Here is a 21,892-nt window from a genome sequence, read left to right as displayed (position 1 = left end):
TTGGTAAAAGTAAATTTGTATTTTACTTTTAGCCTTACCATTAAAAAACATCTTGAACACTGATAGATTTTCAGCATTTATTTTTATTTTTATTTTTTGGCCACGTTTAAACCGGGGGTAACCACAGACATCTACACCTCTCCAATACAGATGATGTGAAGGTAAATAAGATAGTGCAAGCTAGAAGCTAAATTTCCTAAGGGTATTCACAACTGTCATAATCAAAACTATACACCCAAAGATGAGTCTGTGGTAATGCTCAACAAATATGTAATTAATCAATGTGAAAAGTAACTTAAAAAGAATATTAATAAAAGATGTTATTAATAAGCAATTAAAAATAACAATCAGAAAGATATGACAAAACATCAGCCGACTTAAAGACATGAGAATAACGGAGACCACCATCAGGAGGAGGGAAAAAGGCAAAATAAAACAGTGCAGGTTCCTACCTGGTTGCTTGGATCTAGACCGGCATAAGAATTTCTGGAACTGCAACCAACTGGGGGTGTGGCCTCTCGGATGAACTCAGACATTTCAATCCCTCCACCAGGATCACTGCGGAGAAAAAAATGAGAAAAAGAATAACTGTCATTATTCTGACTCCAATGCTTTTCCTTTGTTAATTTTTTAAGTTATACTTTTTTCTACAAAACTAAGAGGTTCTGATTTTTAATCAAGCAAATAGCAAAAAAGGTAAACCATGATCATTCTTCATTTATAAGTCTGATACTTGGAACTATTTTATAACCACATCGCTACTTGAAAATAGGTAAAACTCTCTTATTCCAAACTCTCTACATCCAATCCAACATTAGAAACTGGCATTAATTACAATTATAGCATACTAAATATGTTATGATATGTGCCATCAAACCACTCTCACAAAGAAATGATTGCCTTTTGCTTCCCTAGAGCAAAGAGAAATTGTTCAATTGTAAACACAGAATGTAATCAGATATTACATTAATGAATCCCCGCGAGATCAGTCCGAATGAGCCACATGATACAGTGATGAATACACAAGAGAACAATCACCCTGGTCAAGCCATTTGTATCTGTATTCTTTAAGTAAACAGAATTTAACTAGAATACTAACTTGTTTTACAGAACTGGAAATCTAAGATTTTAGATCTGTACATGTTTAGAAAGCCAAGGTAAAAAAAAAAGAAAGTGATGCTATGCAGTAACGATACAGAAAGACAAAAGAGAGAAAAGTACTAGGTTCAAAGCACTGGAGAAGCCCAAGCACGGTACTTAAAGATAACAGGAACCCAGATTTACGGGGAAAAAACCACACACCAAATTTCACAAAACTTAGAAAATGCTACATAAGGTTCCTCAGGAAGACAACTCTTAGAATAAGTCATAATCCTACTTTTTGCCCAGAGTTTTTTACTAATTCTACCTGCTATAAACAGAGTAAGTAGTCAATAGTCTATATATATATATATATATTTGCTATTATCTGGATAAAAGTTACAATATATGTGTTGGACATTACAGAGGATATATCTTGCTATCTGGCATCCAATTCAACCTCCTGATTATTAAAAAAAAAAAAAAAAAAAGCAACCCCAAATTCTTCAGGTGAACCACCTCATCCCAAACTCTCATAGGTTTTTGGGTAATGTTGACCCCACCCTCAGGTTTAGGGGTGGGCTCTACTGTCCAAAGTCATCAGCATATGCCATTGTTCTGGTTATTCAGATTAGCTCTAGAATAAGCACAGGACCCAACCCAGGCTAGTATGAATCAGGCCAGGAATGTCTTAGGTGAGAGGAAATTTCTCTATATCTGCTACTCTTAATGTTGAGACTTAAGGCCTGGAGGTGCAGCAGCCATCTTATAACCATTAAGGGGGAGCTTGTTCTAAGAAGCCAAAATAATAGAAAAGAACAGAGCCTGGCTAGAAGAAGAGAAGCAGGGACATGAAGTGACAGTTTGAAACATTGCATCCTGACACATCTGAAGACATCCCTCACATGCAGACTTTCAGTAATGTGAGTAGTAAATTCCCTTAAACTTTTTTGGGTATTCTGACAGCTGCAATCAAAAGATATAAGCAATATATAATTTTCCATTTAAGTATTTAACATTATAGCAGTTTGAACTCTAGTGTGTTTTTATTACCAATGATCTCATAATTATAATGTCCCTGTTTGCTTAATAGGTTCCTAACTCTAAGCCATTGACTACAGTCAGCTAACTAAGGTTCAACAAAGAAAACTAGCTTTCTAACTTACTATCCATTCATAAAAATAAAATATATTGGAACTCAGGTAAACATATGGCCAATTCAGTATACAAATACTCATGTGTGAGAAATGTAGAACATGTTCACGTTTATAAGCTGTCTGGTGTTAACTCGTACAAGCTATGTAGGCCAGAGGAGAAATTTTTCTAAATTGGAAAAACTTTAAGTGTGTATATAGAGGCACTATCACCACACTAAATTAGTAATGAATATTCAAATATTCAGCAATATTACAGTTTCTCCACTAGAATGCATCCTCTAAGTGAGATCCAAAGAAATCAGAAGATGGAGAGCAAGGTACAGATTAAGAAATAACACAGAAAGGAGAGGACAGCCGTCATCTTGCCTAGTCTCTCTCTCTCTATATATATACACACACATACATACACACACACACACACACATATACATACATATATGTCAACTTTATTGAAATATGATTCGCATATCGTACAGCTCACCCTTTTAAGCTGTATAATTCAGTGGTTTTTAGCATATTCATTAAATTATGAAACCACCACCAAAGCCAATTTTAGACCACTTTTATCACCTCAAAAACAAACCCCTTTAACCATTACTACCCGTCCCTTTCCATCCTCCTTAGCCCTAGACAACCATTAATTTACATTCTGTCTTTACAGATTTCCCTGTCCTGGACATTCTATATAAATGGAATTATATGTGATGTTTTGTGTCTGGCTTCTTTCACTTAGCATAATGTTTTCAAGGTTCATCCATGTCATAGCATGCATCAGTATTTCATTCCTTTTTATAGCCAAGTAATATTCCACACTATGGATAAACCACATTTGTTTATCCAGTCATCAACTGATGGATAATCTTGCCTAGTTTTATACATCATTTCTGATAGCAAGTCCAAATTATTACAATCTGAACATACAGTTATTATTACTAATACATAAAAACAGGCTGGGTGTGTGGTTCATGCCTGTAATCCTAGCACTTGGGAGGCCAAGACGGGCAGATCACTTGAGCCCAAGAGTTCGAGACCAGACTGGGCAACATGACAAAACCCCATCTCTACAGAAACATTACCCAAGCATGGTGGCACGTGCCTGTACTCCCAGCAACTCAAGAGGCTGAGGTGAGCAGAGAGATTTAGCCCGGGAGGTAAAGGCTGCAGTGAGCTATGATTGCACCACTGCACTCCAGCCTGGGCAACAGAGCAAGACCCTGTCTCAAAATAATAATAATAATAATATAATAAAAACAAATATTTACTAAGTACTTATTATATCCAGTCATAGCAGTATGTGCTTTATTTGCATTTTCTGATGAAACCTTCCCTAACATTTATGATATGATTCTCCTCTTACAGTTATTATTCTCCTCTTACAGTTGAAAAACCTGAAAACCAAAAGGCAAAAAAACTTGCCTAAGGTCTCAGAGGAGGAATGAAACATAAACTGAGTCACTGTACCTGGAGTTCACGTGGGAGGGGAGGACAGAAATAATACCTCCTCAGCACTCTGCAAATAAGTTACCATATCTGTTCTTTCTTTATTTCCCATACACTTGAATACAGGTACTCATAGCCAGCATGGCCTAAGATAAGGCTCAAAAACCAGGTCTGTGAAACTCTAAAGCCCACATTCTTGCTTTTTTTGTTTTTTTAAGAGACAGGGTCTTGCCCTGTCACCCAGGCTGGGGTGCAGTGGTGCAATCATAGCTCACTGCAGCCTCAAACTCCTGGGCTCAAGTGATCCTCCCACCTCCGCCTCCTGAGTAGCTGGGGCTACATGTCCATGCCACCATATCTGGCTATTTTTTTTTTTTTTTTTTTTTTCTAATTTTCTGTAGAGACAGAGTCTCACTGTATTATCCAGGCTGGTCTCAAAATCCTGGCCTCAAGGGATCCTCCCACCTTGGCCTCCCAAAGTGCTGGGAATACAAGTGTGAGCCACTGCGCTTGGCCCTCATTCTTTCTAAGAAAACATACTGCCTTATACCAAATAGGCACTAGTCTCTTTCCAGGTCAAAACCGAAAGTAAACACCATTATTTAGAGCAGGGATTTTTAAACTCAGTACTACTGACATTTTGGGGGCAAATAATGTTTGACTGCATTGTAGGATGGCTAGCAGCATCTCTGGCCTTTACCCACTAGATGCCAGCAGCAGCCCCTCAATGTGACAACCAAAAAAAGCTCCAGACATTGCTAAATGTGCCCTGGGGGACAAAATAACCCCCAGTTGAGAAATAATGATTTAGAACTAATGGTCAACAAACAACAATGTGTGGAAAGAAAGGAAATATCAAAGGAATAAAAATGATGAAGAGAAAAAATGAACAGGTGTTTTTATTTAAAAAAAAAAAACCCTCTAGTAAAATTTCTGCACTTCTTTCTTCTCTATAAATTCAGAAGTAAAACTCTTAGCCAAGCTGTAGATGTTCTAAATATAGCTAAACATATAAAATAGCTGAGTAAGAGTTTTCTTTATTGGCAAGACTTGCAGGTTTGCAGCAATGGAGATTTCAGCACATACCTGGAAAGCATAGTAGTTTATAATTCTCACAGTAGCAAAGTGGTCTACTGCAGTAAGCAATACACCAAATTCAGGCAATATCTACCTTTATGCCTTAACTTCCCCATCTGTTAAGAAAAAAAACAAACCAGGTACAGGGAAAGGCAGAAAAGCAGAAGAGATCTAATCTGAATTACCGAGAAGTCTTCACAAACTAATTTGTTGATTATTAGTATCATATTTATTGCTCATGCTCAGGCTTTGATCAGAAACTTTGCAACACCATTACAATACCAAGTTTGTAAATGTGGAGTAAAATGATGCTCATAAAAATAAGAATAGATAAAAACAAAGTTCCTATATTCACAGGAACAAAGTTCCTAAACAAAATAATCTCTCTCAGAAAACAACCTAAAATCCAGCTTCATACAGTTTAAACTGATTTGTAGTTTACAATATCATAAGCATTACTGCCATGAGAAACATACAGAAACCATGATCTTTCTTCAAATGTTTGTATTCAAATCCTAAAATTCAATGTTACTTCCTGAAGCATTAGAAATGTAAAAAAAATTAGTGACTGATTCTTTCTCTAAAAGATTGAACCATTTTTTACCTGCTGTACCACATAAAAGAGAGACCAATGAAAACCATAAAGCTCAAGTAGTTCTGCTATATTTATTCATTCACACAACAAACTGAGAGCCACAATGTACCACGCACAGTGATAGGCTCTAGATATACAAGTATTTATTTTCCTATTCATTTCTTTTCCTCAGAACAGAACATGAGATTCACAAGTGCGAGGGTGAGGAAAGGAGATGTCAAAAACAAAAACCTACAACAAAGCTCTTACTTAATAGTGAAACTTAAAAATATTAAAGATTAGAAAAAAGACAAGGATGTACACCAATAATATTTCAATTTAACCATGTGCTAGATATCCTAGCCAGTGAAAAAAATTAAACAAGAAGTATAAGGACTAGAAAGTAAGAAATAATTGTGATCATATAGACAAGGGAACATCATTAATAAGGGGGTTTAACAAGATTGCTAGATACAAAATAAATTGTGACATTTCAGGGGGAAAAACAAAATTATATTTTATACTAGCATAAATACTATAAAATCATAAATTTCCTTTTAATGGAGAAAATGAAAAACCATTACTGAAAGGTATTTAAAAAGACTAAATAAATGGAGAGACTCAATATTGTAAAGATGCAAATTCTCAGCAGAGGGATCTACAAATTTAGTGTAGCTCCAATAAAAATACCAAGTTCCTGTAGACTTTCTCTAGCAGACTCTAAAGTTTACATCAAAAATCAAAGAGCCAAGAACAGCGAAGTCTCACCTAAAAAAGAATATGGTGGGAGGTTTACCCCACTGGCTATCAAGAGTCATGTTTTAAAGCTGATAAGGATGGTATGGTAATGGCACAGGCAAGCAGATCAACAGAACAGAAAAGAGAGCCCAGAAACAAGCCACCAGAAATGAAAATTTAGCTTATGCCATAGATAGTGCTGCAAATTACTAAGGAAAAGATAGTCCACTTAACAAATACTGGGTAAATCAGAGATTCATAAAGAAAAAAATAAGCCTTAAGAACCTACCTGATACTACAGACTTAAATAACTTTGGGTAGAATTGAAATGTGAAAACAAAAGAAACATGAAACTTCAAAAAGACACTACAGAATACCTTTCTGGTCTCCGTGAAGAAAATAATTCAGACACAAAAATGCTAGCTGGGCGCGTGGATCACGCCTGTAATCCCAGCACTTTGGGAGGCTGAGGTGGGTGGATCACCTGAGGTCAGGAGTTTGAGACCAGCCTGGCGAACATGGTGAGACCCCAACTCTACTAAAAATACAAAATTAACCAGGTGTGGTGGCACATGCCTGTAATCCCAGCTACTCAGGAGGCAAGGCAAAAGACTCGCTTGAATCCAGGAGGCAGAGGTTGCAGTGAGCTGAGATTGTGCCACTGCACTGCAGCTTGGGCGACAAAAGTGAAACTCCATTTCATTAAAAAAAAAAAAAAAGAAAAGAAAAGAAAAAAACACAAAGAACAAAAAACCTGATTATTAAAAAGTGGCAAATTTCATCGTTCTAAATTTAAGAGTATATGATAATCATAAGAAACTTTAAGGAAAGCAAAATGACAAGCCACAAGTGGGAGATGACTGTAATATATACATAATAAAGGAATAGCATGAATATATAAAAAAAAAAATTCCTATTAATCATTAAGAAAAAGACAGCTCCAAAGAAAAATGAAACAAAACATAAATGAGCACTGGAAAAAAGAAAAAACCTAAATGGACCATATATAAAAAAAAAAAATGCTTAACCTCAGTAGTAATCAGAAAAGTTAACTGAAAGTCACAATGAGACACCTTTTACACTTCATGAATGGCAAATTTTTCCAAGACAGGGTCTTGCTCTGCCACCCAGGCTGGAGTGCAGTGGTGTGATCAAAGCCCACTGAACTCTTGAACTCCTGGTCTCAAGTGATCCTCCTGCCTCAGCTTCCCAGGTATCTGGCACTACAGGTGCGCACCACCATACCTAGCTAAAATTTTTTTTATTTTTTATTTTTTGTAAAGACAAGGTCTCGCTATGTTGCCCAAACTGATCTGGAACTCCTGGCTTCAAGCTGTCCTCCCATCTCTCCCTCCCAAAGTGCTGGATTACAGGCAGGAGCCATACTGCCCAGCCAATTTTCTTTTTTTAAATCCCAAATCAATAGCTATGTGAATGGCAAATTTTTAAGGTTTACCAATATCAAATGTTGATGAAGATGTGAACAATAAGGACCTTCATACACTACCGGTGAGAGTATAAACTGGTAAAATCATTTTGGTACACAGCTTGGAATTGCCTGATAAAATTGAACATGAAAATGCCCTATAAACCAGCTTACATAAACTAGATATACACATGTACCACAAGACAAAAAACACTAGAAATAATCTGAATGGCTATAAATAGAAGAATGAATAAATAGACTATGGTCTATTCTTACAGTGGCAGACTACATGTAGGTCAATATGAATAAACTCTAGCTACAAACATCACCATGTGTGAGTCAATAAAGTATAATATACTGTGCAAAAAAAAATCTCTCATACAGAAATGCATACAGTATGATTGTCTTAGGATGTCCTAAAGCAGACAAAAATAAATAAATATATTCAGGAATATCTACAAAGAGTGTGTAACAATAAAGAAAAGCAAGGGAGTTATTCACAAAAAATTCAAGATTATGGTTACTCCTGAAGGGAAAAGTGGAATGAAATGGGAAAGGAATGTCATGAAGCTTATATAGTATTTTTATAATGTTTTATTTCTTAAGCTGTGTGGTAGGTAATGAAGTAGTCACTTGATTATTGCTAACATAGTGTTTGGAATACATTTTTCACAATAAAAAATTTTTAAAGTAAAAGAAAATGGAAAAAACAATTCAGAAGCAATGACAAATATATATAATATCCAGAAATAATTAGAACAATTATCAAGTGTTACCATGTGTCAGGAATTATTCTAAGAACGCTCTATATATTATTTCATTTATTCATTGTAATAATCCTATGAGAGAGTTCCATTATTTTCCTCATCATTCTGACAAGAAAGCCAGCTCATAAAAGCTTGAGTAGCTTCTCCAATGTCATACAATGAAGAAGCCTTGGCTGACTGAGTGTGAAGTCTACATTCTGTTTGCTTATCCACAATGTACGAGTATGCATTTCTTAACAGAAATAGAATAGGCCTAGGAAATGTACAGAAACCATTTAAAAAATGTGAAAGGTTATAAGACATAAAAGATAAGTGAATAAAGAGATGATAAATAAAAACATAAGAAAATAAATGGAAATCTCTCATCTATATCCCTATTTTAAAAGTTGAGTTTCTACAAATTTAATAGAATTGTCATCAAAATTCTAATGAAATTTTTTGGAGGATAAGCACACATGAAGATATCTCACAAAAGTAAGTATATGCACGAGAATAATCAAAATAATATCAAAAAAGGTCAGGTGTGGTGGCTCATACCTGTAATCCTAGCACTTCGGGAGACCGAGGCAGGCAGATTACCTGAGGTCAGGAGTCCAGCACCAGCCTGGCCAACATGATGAAACCCCGTCTCTACTAAAAATACAAAAATTAGCTGGGCATGGTGGTGCACGCCTGTAATCCCAGCTACTTGGGAGGCTGAGGCAGGAGAACCGTTTGAACCTGGGAGGTGGAGGTTGCAGTGAGCTGAGATCGCACCACTGCACTCCAGTCTGGGCGACAGAGCAAGGCTCCATCTCAAAACAAACAAACAAACAAACCCCCCCCCAAAAAAAAAATAATATCAAAAAAGAAAAATACTGGAGTCACTCACAATGCTAAGTATTAAACATATTATAAAGCCACTATGATAAAAACAGTATGGTATAAATGAAAAAAGGCAGAAAGATAAAGCAGAAAACTAAGTTCAGAAACTAACATAAGTATATACAGTACACTACATGAAAAAGAAAGCATCTAAATTTACAGGGAAAAAATTTGTTACTTAATGAACAGTGTTGCAATAAACAAACCTAAACAAATTAAGTTAAAATGTTTTCAAACTGACAACAATTTAAGAGTAAAAAGTAAAATGATAAAAATACTGAAAGTAGATACAAAGATCTTAATTTATTGTATATTTATATAATTTGAGGGAAGGAAACTCTTAGAAAACGTTATCAAAAACAGAAATAACAAACACACAAAATTGGACCACAGAAAAATAAATTACAGGATATAAAGACACTGACAAATAAAATGCTATAAACTGAGGAAGACTATTTGACACAGAAGAGCTAATATCTTTTGTTTAAAAAAAGTCCCAAAATCAATAGCAAAAAAAAAAATCCACCAATAGAAAAATATACAGTTCACAGAATAACACATATAAATGGCAATAAGAAAAATACCTCCATTTCACTAGTAATTCAAAAACGGGAATATTAAACAATAATTTATTTACATATTAAACAATAAGATATCACAGTTTTTCAAAATACTAAATACTCAAGAGCTGTCAAACGTGCAAAAAAAAGAGGCAGCTGAATTTCTGGTCATAGTCATTAAATGGTAAAATCTTGGGAATTTGGCAATACATATTGGAAAACTTAAAAATGTGCATAGCATTTCTAGTAATTCCACCTCTGAAAAACTATGGTAAAACATTTAATCATTGAAAATTTAAACATCGCAGTTATCTAATATTTAAATTTCAAAATAATTGATATAATTTAAAATAGGATAAAATACATCAACATAATGAGATACTGTGCATCATTAAACATAATATCACAGAATAATTGTTTTCACTACTTCAAATATTTGCTGAGTACCTACCTATCATTGCCAGACACTGATTTTGGAACTGGGAATATAACAGTTTATAAGAAAAATAAGGTCATTACCTTCAAGAAGTTCATCAATGCAAATAAATGTTAAGATAATTTCAGATAGTGATTAAGGCAATAAACAAAAATTATGAGGGTAAAATATATGTTTAATTAACAAACAGGGTACTCATGTTAAGAATAAGGAATAAACAAAGGCTTTCAATGCCCTGGAAAATATATGGAAATATCACCTGTCTTAACAGAGGAGTGCCCACTTTTTGTTACATTATTTATGTCTTGATGTCTGAAATATTTCATATTATGCTCAGTGGAAACAACTGCTTAGATTATTTGATCTTTCTCAACTTGGTTTCCACATCTGTAAATCAGGGATAATAACAGGATGTGCCTGCTAAAATTGTTTTGAAGTATGTCAAGTGTTCACAAAAATACTTTTCCAAGAGTTATATTAGGGGTACCTATTATTTTGTGTAAGGTCACAAACTTTTGACTATGAATAAAGTACACACTTCTGTCAAATAGGTAAAGTGGAAAGTGGGCAAGGCCAAGGTCATGCTACAGAATGTGACTGAGCAACAGGGGGATCACTTCAGCCGGGATGGGAAAGGAAAGCCTCCAGGAGGAGTTGACATCCAATCACAGTTGAATCCTAAGAAGTCCGTCTTACAAAGATCTAGGAAAGAAACAGCTAAGTTTCTAAGGTAAGTTTCTAAGGTAAGAATATACAATTGAAAGATATTTACAACAGGTTAAGTAAAGTATATTACTTATAAATGTCAAGTAAAATATCACAATTTGCTTCAGGTGTGTGTAGATATATGTGTATATACATGTATGTATGTACGTGTGTATATATGTCTATATGTACATATATACACATATATACACACGTGTGTATATATGTACATATACACACATATATACACGTGTGTATATGTATATACACGTATATGTGTATATACATATACACACATATACGTGTATATACATGTGTATGTGTGTGTATCTACACAGATACACGTGTATATATACACATATACATATATCTATATATACATGTGTATATACAAACACATACATTTTATTTATATGAGTAAATAAAAATAAATGCTGAGATGTATAAGCCATGCTCAATAATTTCTTTAGGCTGCTGGTTTTGGTCTCTAGCGTAAGTAACTATCATACAGTAGTGTATTTATCAGGGGAACCAGCCCCCAATATTTCAACGAAGGTTCTTTTCTATTTCCCTAAGTGTCGGCTGGTCTGAGAAATAAAGGGAAAGAGTACAAAAGAGAGAAATTTTAAAGCTGGCTGTCCAGGGGAGACATCACATGTCGGCAGGTTCCGTGATGCCCCCTGAGCCACAAAACCAGCAAGTTTTTATTATGGATTTCAAAAGGGGAGGGGTGTATGAATAGGGTGTGGGTCACAGAGATCACATGCTTCAAGGGCAATAAAATATCACAAGGCAAATGGGCAGGGCAAGGTCACAAGTCCAGGGCGAAATTAGAATTACTGATGAGGTTCACTGTCCCGCTGTGCACGCATTGTCATTGATAAACATCTTAACAGGAAACAGGGTTCAAGAGCAGAGAACCAGTCTGACTAGAATTTCGCCAGGCTGTTATTTCCCAATCCTAACAAGCCTGGGGGCAGTGCTGGAGACCAGGGCATATTTCATCCCTTATCTACAACTGCTTAAGACAGACACTCCCAGAGTGGCCATTTTAGAGTCCTCCCCCTGGGAATGCATTCTTTTCCCAGGACTGTTCCTTGCTAAGAAAAAGAATTCAGCGATATTTCTCTTATTTGCTTTTGCAAGAAGAGAAATATGACTCTGTTCCACCCAGCCCGCAGGCAGTCAGACTTTATGGTTATCTCCCTTGTTCCCTGAAAATCGCTGTTATCCTATTCCCTTTCTAGGTGCCCAGATTTCATATTGCTCAAACACACGTGCTCTACAAACAATTTGTACAGATAACGCAATCATCACAGGATCCTGAGGTGAGATATATCCTCAGCTTACGAAGAATACGGGATTAAGAGATTAAAGGACAGGCATAGGAAATTATAAGAGTATTGACTGAGGAAGTGATAAATGTCTATGAAATCTTCACAATTTATGTTCAGAGATTACAGTAAAGACAGGCGTAAGAAATTATAAAAGTATTAATTTGGGGAACTAACAAATGTCCATGAAATCTTCACAATTTATGTTCTTCTGCCACAGCTTCAGCCAGTTCCTCTGTTCGGGGTCCCTGTCTTCCCGCAACAGTACTGTTCTAACCTGTCTAGTATTGAGGCCAAGAATATTGATTTAATCCCCCAAACACGCCAGTTAGCTTAGCTCTGTTCTAATATTAAAATATGTACCCACCATTGTATCTACAGTGGTAAGATCTAACACTGCCTTAAAACCATATAACGAAAACAAGTACAATATAATAATCACATCATCATACAGATAACACAATCTAAATCATTACAATCAATCAATGATATAGGTTTCCTTACCTCGGTCCATTGCTGTCTTTTCTCCTGGTTGAACAGTTGCCTTGTTCAGCTTTGGTTCGCTGATTCGTGAACTCATTTGCAGTCCTATCTACAACTTCTCCAGCATCAAGTGCTCTGTGTAGTCGATAGTTGACCATCTTCAGAACAATGAAAACAGCAGCTATCACAGGACAATAAACTGCTACTATAATCATGGTAGAAGGAAGGGCCTTTAAGAGAAAGAAAATAAGGAAATACATTTTAAAATATTTTATATTGTATTCAATTAGATAAATCTGTATCTAAAATAATAAACACATTTACACACAAAGCAACAACTATGTTACTAGCGCTAAGCTGCAAAACTTAGCAGCTTCAATGCCCAATGCAAAAGACACTAACTACATGTGGCTACTGAGTAACTGAAATATGGCTAGTTTGAACTGAGATGTAAAGTAAGAATAAACACTGCATTTCAAAGATTCAATATAAAAAAATGTAAAATATCGCAATTTTTATGTTGATTACATGTTGAAATAATACTTAGATTATACTGGTCAAATAAAACATTATTAAAATTAATTTCATGTGTTTCTTTTTACTTAATGTGGCTACTAGAAAATGTTAAATGATATATATGGCTTGCCTGCATTACATTCCCACTGGACAGCACAGGTATACTGTCCATGCCAAAAGCCTTATTGTACAATTGGAGAACAAAGGTATCACATTACAGTATATGTGAAGAAATCAAGGTTGTGATCCAAATATAATGCCTGTTTATGGGCTCTGTGCAACCATTTTTTAGGATACATTCTTTGTATTCCTGAAAATTGGAAGTTAAAACTGTCATGAGAATGACCTTAGAACTGTGACTGTAAAACTAGGTAAGATATGGAAGACATGCAAAATCCAGGTGGGTTTTATTTTAAAATAGTTAAACATTTAAAATACTTAAAAATTGTGGCCTGCCAAACAAATAGAATAAAAGAACACAGAACAGAATCAAGTAACAGATTAAATAAAATAAGTCAGCCAAACATCCTGGGTGTGGGGCTGAAGGCCCATCACACAGGAGGATTCAGTGATGGGGAACTTGAGTCCACAGGTGGCAGGCTTGGAGACCAGCTCACTGGGAAGGCAAGGCCTAGAGTCACTACTGGCAGAGGTAATACAACTAGGCTCAACTTATCCCAATTTCATGAGAAAAATCACCCAGACATCTATAGCTCTAGACCCCACGTTTTCACAAGATTCAATCTCAGTTATCTGAGAACATGACCCCAAATTGGCTTTAAAAGAGTAACCTCTAGCCAGGCGTAGTGGTGGGCATTTGTAATCCCAGCTACTTGGGAGGCCGAGGCAGGAGAATCACTTGAACCTGGGAGGTGGAGGTTCTAGTGAGCCAAGATCATGCCACCGCACTCCAGCCTGGGTAACACAGTGAGACTCCATTTCAAAAAGAAAAAAAAAAAGTTAACCTCAAATCACTTGAGACAAAAATAAAAATGTCTTGATGAGCCACGCAGGTTTAGAATACAGATATGATCAAAGTTTCTTTAAAAAAAAAAATTTTTTTTTGAGAGGGAAAGAGTGTGGGTTGAAATTAGGATGGAAAAACATAAAGTCCACAAATTAATACTTTTGTGTTGAGTGTGGGCATAATAGGTATATATTAAATATTTGTTATTTTTAAATACTTGGATTAAGAAGTCCTGCATATTAATGTATCTAAAAAATTAAACTTGTGATTCCAACTTAAAATGTTACTGAATAACTGGTTTGGGCTTATAATTTTAAGTTGGGAAATATATTTAGAAGTTTACAAAATGCATAAATATCAGATTTGGAAGAGTTGAGTACTTGTATGATATTGTGAAATACATATTTGGTCTTCATCCCCATTTTCTGGCATAAACTCTTAAAATCCTTGGAATCTCCAAACTGGTGTCTTTTTCTTCACTATTAGCTTGACTGGTGCCTGGGGGCTCCTGGGTAGCCTCAGGGGCCAGGGCTGGTTTCCAGGGGAACCAACCTCCTGATTAGAGGGTTGGACTGAAGTCCCAACTCTCAACCTCCAGGGAGGGAAGAGGGGCTGTAGGATGAGTTGATCACTGTATTAGTCCACTCTCATGCTGCTATAAAGAAATACCCAAGACTGGGTAATTTATAAAGAAAAGAGGTTTAATTGACTCACAGTTCCACATGGCTGAGGAGGCCTCAGGAAACTTACAATCATGGCAGGAGGCACCTCCTCACAGGGCAGCAGGAGAGAGAAATGAATCCCAAGTGAAGGGGGAAGCCCCTTATAAAACCATCAGTTCTCATGAAAACTCACTGACTATCACAAGAACTGAAGGGCAGAAATGCCCCCATGATTCAATTATCTCCATCTGGTCCTACTCTAGATACAATGAGGATACAGGCATTGGGTAAATACACTTATTCCAAATGGGAGAAATTGGCCAAAACGAAGGGACTACAGGCCCCATGCAAGTCCAAAATCCAGCAGGGCAGTCAAATTTTAAAGCTCTGAAATGATCTCCTTTGACTCCATGTCTCACATCCAGGTCACCGATGCAAGACGTGGGCTCCCTTGGCCTCGGACAGCTCCATCCCTGTGGCTTTGCAGGGTACAGCTCCCCTCCTGGCTGGCTCATGGGCTTGCACTGAGTGTCTGTGGCTTTTCTAGGCACATGGTGCAAGCTGTTGGATCTACCATTCTGTGGACTGGAGGAAAGCAGCCCTCTTCTTACAGCTCTTTTTGGGCCATGCCCAGTGGGGACTCTGTATGCGGGGGGTCCAACCCTACATTTCCCTTCCACAGTGCCCTAGCAGAGGTTTTCCATAAGGGCTCCACCACTGCAGCAGACTTCTGCTGCATCCAGGCACTTCCATACATCCTCTGAAATCTAGGCAAGGGTTCCCAAACCTCAATTCTTGGCTTCTGTGCATCCACAGGACCAACACCACATGTATGGCACCAATGCCTGATGCTTGCACCCTCTGAAGCAACAGGCTGAGCTGCACATTGGCCCCTTTTAACCACAGCTGGGATGCAGGGTACCAAGTCCAGAGACTGTGCAAAGCAGCAAGGCCCTGGGCCTCGCCCAAGAAACCATTTTTTCCTCCTAGGCCTCTGGGCTCATGATGGGAGGGGCTGCCGTGAAGACCTCCGACATGCACTGGAGACATTTTCACCATTGTCTTGGTGATTAACATTTGGCTCCTCGTTACTTATGCAAATTTATGCAGCTTTCTTGAATTCCTCCCCAGAAAATGGTGCTTTCTATTGCATCATCAGGCTGTAAATTTTCCAAACGTTTATGCTCTGTCACCTCTTGAACACTTTGCTGCTTAGAAATTTCTTCCACCAGATACCCTACATCATTTCTCTCAAGTTCAAAGTTCCACAGATCTCTAGGGCAGGAGCAAAATGCCGCCAGTCTCTTTGCTAATAAAGCATAGCAAGAGTCACCTTTATTCCAGTCCCTAATAAGTCCCTCATGTCCATCTAAGACCATCTCAGCCTAGACTTCATTGTCCATATCACTGTCAGCATTTTGGTCAAAGCCATTCAACAAGTCTCTAGGAAGTTCCAAACTTTCCCACATCTTCCTGTCTTCTTCTGAGCCCTCCAAACTGTTCCAACCTCTGCCTGTTACCCAGTTCCAAAGTCACTTCCACATTTTTGGGTATCTTTTCAGCAGTGCCCCACTACCTGGTACCAATTTACTGTATTAGTCCATTCTCAGGCTGCTATGAAGAAATACCCAAGACTGGGTAATTTATAAGGAAAAGAGGTTTAATTGACTCACAGTTCTGCATGGCTGGGGAGGCCTCAGGAAACTTACAATCATGGCAAAAGGCACCTCTTCACAGGGCAGCAGGAGAAAGAAGTGAGTACCCAGCAAAGATGGAAGCCCCTTATAAAACCATCAAATCTGGTGAGAACTCACTATCTCAAGAACAGCATGGGGGAACCACCCCCATGATTCAGTTATCTCCACGTGGTCCTGCAGTTGATATGTGGGGATTATCACAATTCAAGGTGAGATTTGAGTGGGGACACAAAACCAAACCATATCAATCACCAAATGATGTAATCAATCATGACTACATAATGAAGCTTCTATAAAAGCCCAAAAGGCTTGGATTCAGGAGCTTCATGATACCTAACACATGGAGGTTTCTGGAGGGTAGCATGCCCAGAGACAGCATGGAAGCTCCAGGGCCCTTCCCACATGCCTTGCCTCATGCAACTTTTCATTTGTATCCTTTGTATTAATAATATCTCCAGGTAGACAGTGTCAGAATTGAATTGAATTGGAGGATACCCAGCTGGTATCTGCTGAAGCACCTGCTGCAGAAATTGGTTGACTGCTTGGTGTGTGGGGACACCCCCACAAATCTGCTGTCAGAAGTGTTCTGTGCTGTGATAGCATAGTAGGAGAATAGAGTTTGTTTTTTCTATAGCCTCTCAACTTGCAAACATTTGTCAGATAATTTAAAACCTTAAAAATGAATACTAAATTTACAAATGCAATTTGATAAGGTCTTAAGTTATTTTAAAACACCTTTTAAAATTATTGTTAAAATATGTTAGACCTGTAAAGAGTTGAGTTTAAAATTCTTAGTTGTAAGATGGCCAAATAGGAACAGCTCCAGTCTACAGCTCCCAGCATGAACGATGCAGAAGACAGGTGACTTCTGCATTTCCAACTGAGGTACCAGGTTCACCTCACTGGGGCCTGTCGGACAATGGGTACAGCCCACAGAGTGTGAGCCGAAACAGGGCGGGGCATCACCCCACCCGGGAAGTGCAAGGGGTCAGAGAATTCCCTTTCCTAGCCAAGGGAAGCCGTGACAGATGGTACCTGGAAAATCGGAACACTCCCACCCTAATACAGTGCTTTTCCAATGGTCTTAGCAAACAGCACACCAGGAGATTATATCCCACGCCTTGTTCGGAGGGTCCCACGCCCACAGAGCCTTGCTCACTCCTAGCACAGCAGTCTCAGATCAAACTGCAAGGCAGCAGCGAGGCTGGGAGAGGGGCATCCGCCATTGCTGAGGTTTGAGTAGGTAAACAAAGCCCCCGGGAAGCTCGAACTGGGTGGAGCTCACCGCAGCTCAAGGAGGCCTGCCTGCCTCTGTAGACTCCACCTCTGGGGTCAGGGCATAGCTGAACAAAAGGCAGCAGAAACTTCTGCAGACTTAAACATCCCTGTCTGACAGCTTTGAAGAGAGCAGTGGTTCTCGCAGCATGGAGTTTGAGATCTGAGAATGGACAAACTGCCTCCTCAAGTGGGTCGCTGACCCCCAAGTAGCCTAACTGGGAGACACCTCCCAGTACGGGCAGACTGACACCTCATACAGCTGGGTGCCCCTCTGAGACGAAGCTTCCAGAGGAAGGATCAAGCAGCAACAATTGCCATTCTGCAATATTTGCTGTTCTGCAGCCTCCACTGGTGATACCCAGGCAAACAGGGTCTGGAGTGAACCTCCAGCAAACTCCAATAGACCTGCAGCTGAGAGTCCTGACTGTTAGAAGGAAAACTAACAAATAGAAAGGACATCCACACCAAAACCCCATCTGTACGTCACGATCATCAAAGACCAAAGGTAGATAAAACCACAAAGATGGGGAGAAACCAGAGCAGAAAAGCTGAAAATTCTAAAAATCAGAGTGTCTCTTCTCCTCCAAAGGAATGCAGCTCCTCGCCAGCAATGGAACAAAGGGACAGAGAATGACTTTGATGAGTTGACAGAAGTAGGCTTCAAAAGATCAGTAATAACAAACTTCTCTGAGCTAAAGGAAGATGTTCGAACCCATCACAAAGAAGCTAAAAACCTTGAAAAAAGAGGAGACAAATGGCTAACTAGAATAAACAATGTAGAGAAGACCTTAAATGACCTGATGGAGCTGAAAACCATGGCATGAGAACTACGTGACACATGCACAACCTTCAGTAGCCGATTCGATCAAGTGGAAGAAAGGGTATCAGTGATTGATCAAATGAATGAAATGAAGTGAGAAGAGAAGTTTAGAGAAAAAAGAGTAAAAAGAAATGAACAAAGCCTCCAAGAAATATGGGACTATGTGAGAAGACCAAATCTATGTCTGATTGGTGTACCTGAAAGTGACAGGGAGAATGGAACCAAGTTGGAAGACACTCTTCAGGATATTATCCAGGAGAACTTCCCCAATCTAGCAAAGGAGGCCAACATTCAAATTCAGGAAATACAGAGAATGCCACAAAGATACTCCTCAAGAAGAGCAACTCCAAGACACATAATTGTCAGATTCACCAAAGCTGAAATGAAGAAAAAATATTAAGGGCAGTCAGAGAGAAAGGTCAGGTTACCCACAAAGGGAAGCCCATCAGACTAACAGCTGATCTCTCGGCAGAAACTCTACAATCCAGAACAGAGTGGGGGGCCAATATTCAACACTCTTAAAGAAAAGAATTTTCAACCCAGATTCATATCCAGCCATAACTAAGCTTCATATGTGAAGGAGAAATAAAATCCTTTACAGACAAGCAAATGCTGAGAGATTTTGTCACCAGGCCTGCCTTACAAGAGCTCCTGAAGGAAGCACTAAACATGGAAAGGAACAATCAGTAGCAACCACTGCAAAAACATGCCAAATTGTAAAGACCATCAACGCTAGCAAGAAACTGCATCAACTAACGGGCAAAATAACCAGCTAGCATCATAATGACAGGATCAAAATCACACATAACAATATTAACCTTAAATGTAATTGGGCTAAATGCTCCAATTAAAAGACACAGACTGGCAAATTGGATAAAGAGTCAAGACCCATCAGTGTGCGCTGCATTCAGGAGACCCACCTCATGTGCAGGGACACACATAGGCTCAAAATAAAGGGATGAAGGAAGATCTACCAAGCAAATGGAAAACAAAAAAAAGCAGGGTTGCAATCCTGGTCTCTGATAAGACAGACTTTAAACCAACAAAGATCAAAAGAGACAAAGAACGCCATTACCTAATGGTAAAGGTATCAATTCAACAAGAAGAGCTAACTATCCTAAATACATATGCACCCAATACAGGAGCACCCAGATTCATAAAGCAAGTTCTTAGAGACCTACAAAGAGACTTAGACTCCCACACAACAATGGGAGACTTTAACACCTCACTGTCAACATTAGACAGATCAACGAGACAGAAAGTTATCAAGGATATCCAGGAATCGAACTCAGCTCTCCACCAAGTGACCTAATAGACATCTACAGAACTCTCCACCCCAAAGCAACAGAATATACATTCTTCTCAGTAACACACTGCACTTATTCCAAAATTGACCACACAGTTGGAAGTAAAGCACTCCTCAGCAAATGTAAAAGAATGGAAGTTATAACAAACTGTCTCTCAGACCACAGTGCAATCAAACTAGAACTCAGGATTAAGAAACTCACTCAAAACCGCTCAACTACATGGAAACTGAACAACCTGCTCCTGAATGACTATTGGGTACATAACGAAATGAAAGCAGAAATAAAGATGTTCTTTGAAACCAATGAGAACAAAGACACAATATACCAGAATCTCTGGGACACATTCAAAGCAGTGTGTAGAGGGAAATTTATAGCACTAAATGCCCACAAGAGAAAGCAGGAAAGATCTAAAATTGACACCCTAAAATCACAATTAAAAGAACTAGAGAAGCAAGAGCAAACACATTCAAAAGCTAGCAGAAGGCAAGAAATAACTAAGATCAGAGCAGAACTGAAGGAAACAGAGACACAAAAAACCCTTCAAAAAAAATCAATGAATCCAGGAGCTGGTTTTTTGAAAAGATCAACAAAATTGATAGACTGGTAGCAAGACTAATAAAGAAGAAAAGAGAGAAGAGTCAAATAGACGCAATAAAAAATCATAAAGGGGATGTCACCACCGATCCCACAGAAATACAAACTACCATCAGAGAATACCATAAACACCTCTACGCAAATAAGCTAGAAAATCTAGAAGAAATGGATAAATTCCTGGACACATACACCCTCCCAAGACTAAACCAGGAAGAAGATGAATCCCTGAATAAACCAATAGCAGGCTCTGAAACTGAGGCAATAATTAATAGCCTACCAACCAAAAAAAGTCCAGGACTAAAGGGATTCACAGCCAAATTCTACCAGAAGTACAAAGAGGAGCTGGTACCACTCCTTCTGAAACTATTCCAATCAACAGAAAAAGAGGGAATCCTCCCTAACTCATTTTATGAGGCCAGCATCATCCTAATACCAAAGCCTGGCAGACACAACAAAAAAACAGAATTTTAGACCAATATCCCTGAGGAACATTGATGCAAAAATCTCCAATAAAATACAGGCAAACCGAATCCAGCAGCACATCAAAAAGCTTATTCACCACGATCAAGTTGGCTTCATCCCTGAGATGCAAGGCTGGTTCAACATACACAAATCAATAAATGTAATCCATCATATAAACAGAACCAAAGACAAAAACCACATGATTATCTCAACAGATGCAGAAAAGGCCTTTGACAAAATTCAACAGCCCTTCATGCTAAAAACTCTCAACAAACTAGGTATTGATGGGATGTATCTCAAAACAATAAGAGCTATATATGACAAACCCACAACCAATATCATACTAAATGGGCAAAAACTGGAAGCATTCCCTTTGAAAACTGGCACAAGACAGGGATGCCCTCTCTCACCACTCCTATTCAACATAGAGTTGGAAGTTCTGGCCAGGGCAATCAGGCAGGAGAAGGAAATAAAGGGTATTCAATTAGCAAGAGAGGAAGTCAAATTGTCCCTGTTTGCAGATGACATGATTGTATATTTAGAAAACCCCATCTTCTGAGCCCAAAATCTCCTTAAGCTGATAAGCAACTTCAGCAAAGTCTCAGGATACAAAATCAATGTGCAAAAATCACAAGCATTCCTATATACCAATAACAGACAGAGAGCCAAATCATGAATGAACTCCCATTCACAATTGCTTCAAAGAGAATAAAATACCTTGGAATCCAACTTACAAGGGATGTGAAGGACCTCTTCAAGGAGAACTACAAACCACTGCTCAACGAAATAAAAAAGGATACAAACAAATGGAAGAACATTCCATGCTCATGGATAGGAAGAATCAATATCGTGAAAATGGCCACACTGCCCAAGGTAATTTATAGATTCAATGCCATTCCCATCAAGCTCCCAATGACTTTCTTCACAGATTGGGAAAAAACTACTTTA

The 21,892-nt window shown here is 38.2% G+C and overlaps 1 protein-coding gene across 12 annotated transcripts in view; it reads right to left on the bottom strand.

The window, feature by feature from the left end:
• PCNX1 (pecanex 1) overlaps positions 1-21,892 on the bottom strand; it is a 205,555-nt gene that overhangs the window by 153,648 nt on the left and 30,015 nt on the right. For all 12 annotated transcript variants that reach the window (XM_054447422.2, XM_054447430.2, XM_063651749.1 and 9 more), the window contains exons 2-3: positions 12,663-12,871; positions 453-558 (exon numbers count right to left, since the gene is read on the bottom strand). In XM_054447422.2, coding sequence (XP_054303397.1) covers positions 453-558; positions 12,663-12,871 — 315 coding nt within the window. The remainder of the gene's footprint in view (positions 1-452; positions 559-12,662; positions 12,872-21,892) is intronic.

This window comes from Pongo pygmaeus, chromosome 15 (genome assembly GCF_028885625.2).
Source record: "Pongo pygmaeus isolate AG05252 chromosome 15, NHGRI_mPonPyg2-v2.0_pri, whole genome shotgun sequence".
Lineage (NCBI taxonomy): Eukaryota > Metazoa > Chordata > Mammalia > Primates > Hominidae > Pongo > Pongo pygmaeus.
The sequence above is the reverse complement of the archived record's forward strand: the minus strand, read 5'-3'. Positions and strand labels throughout refer to the sequence as shown.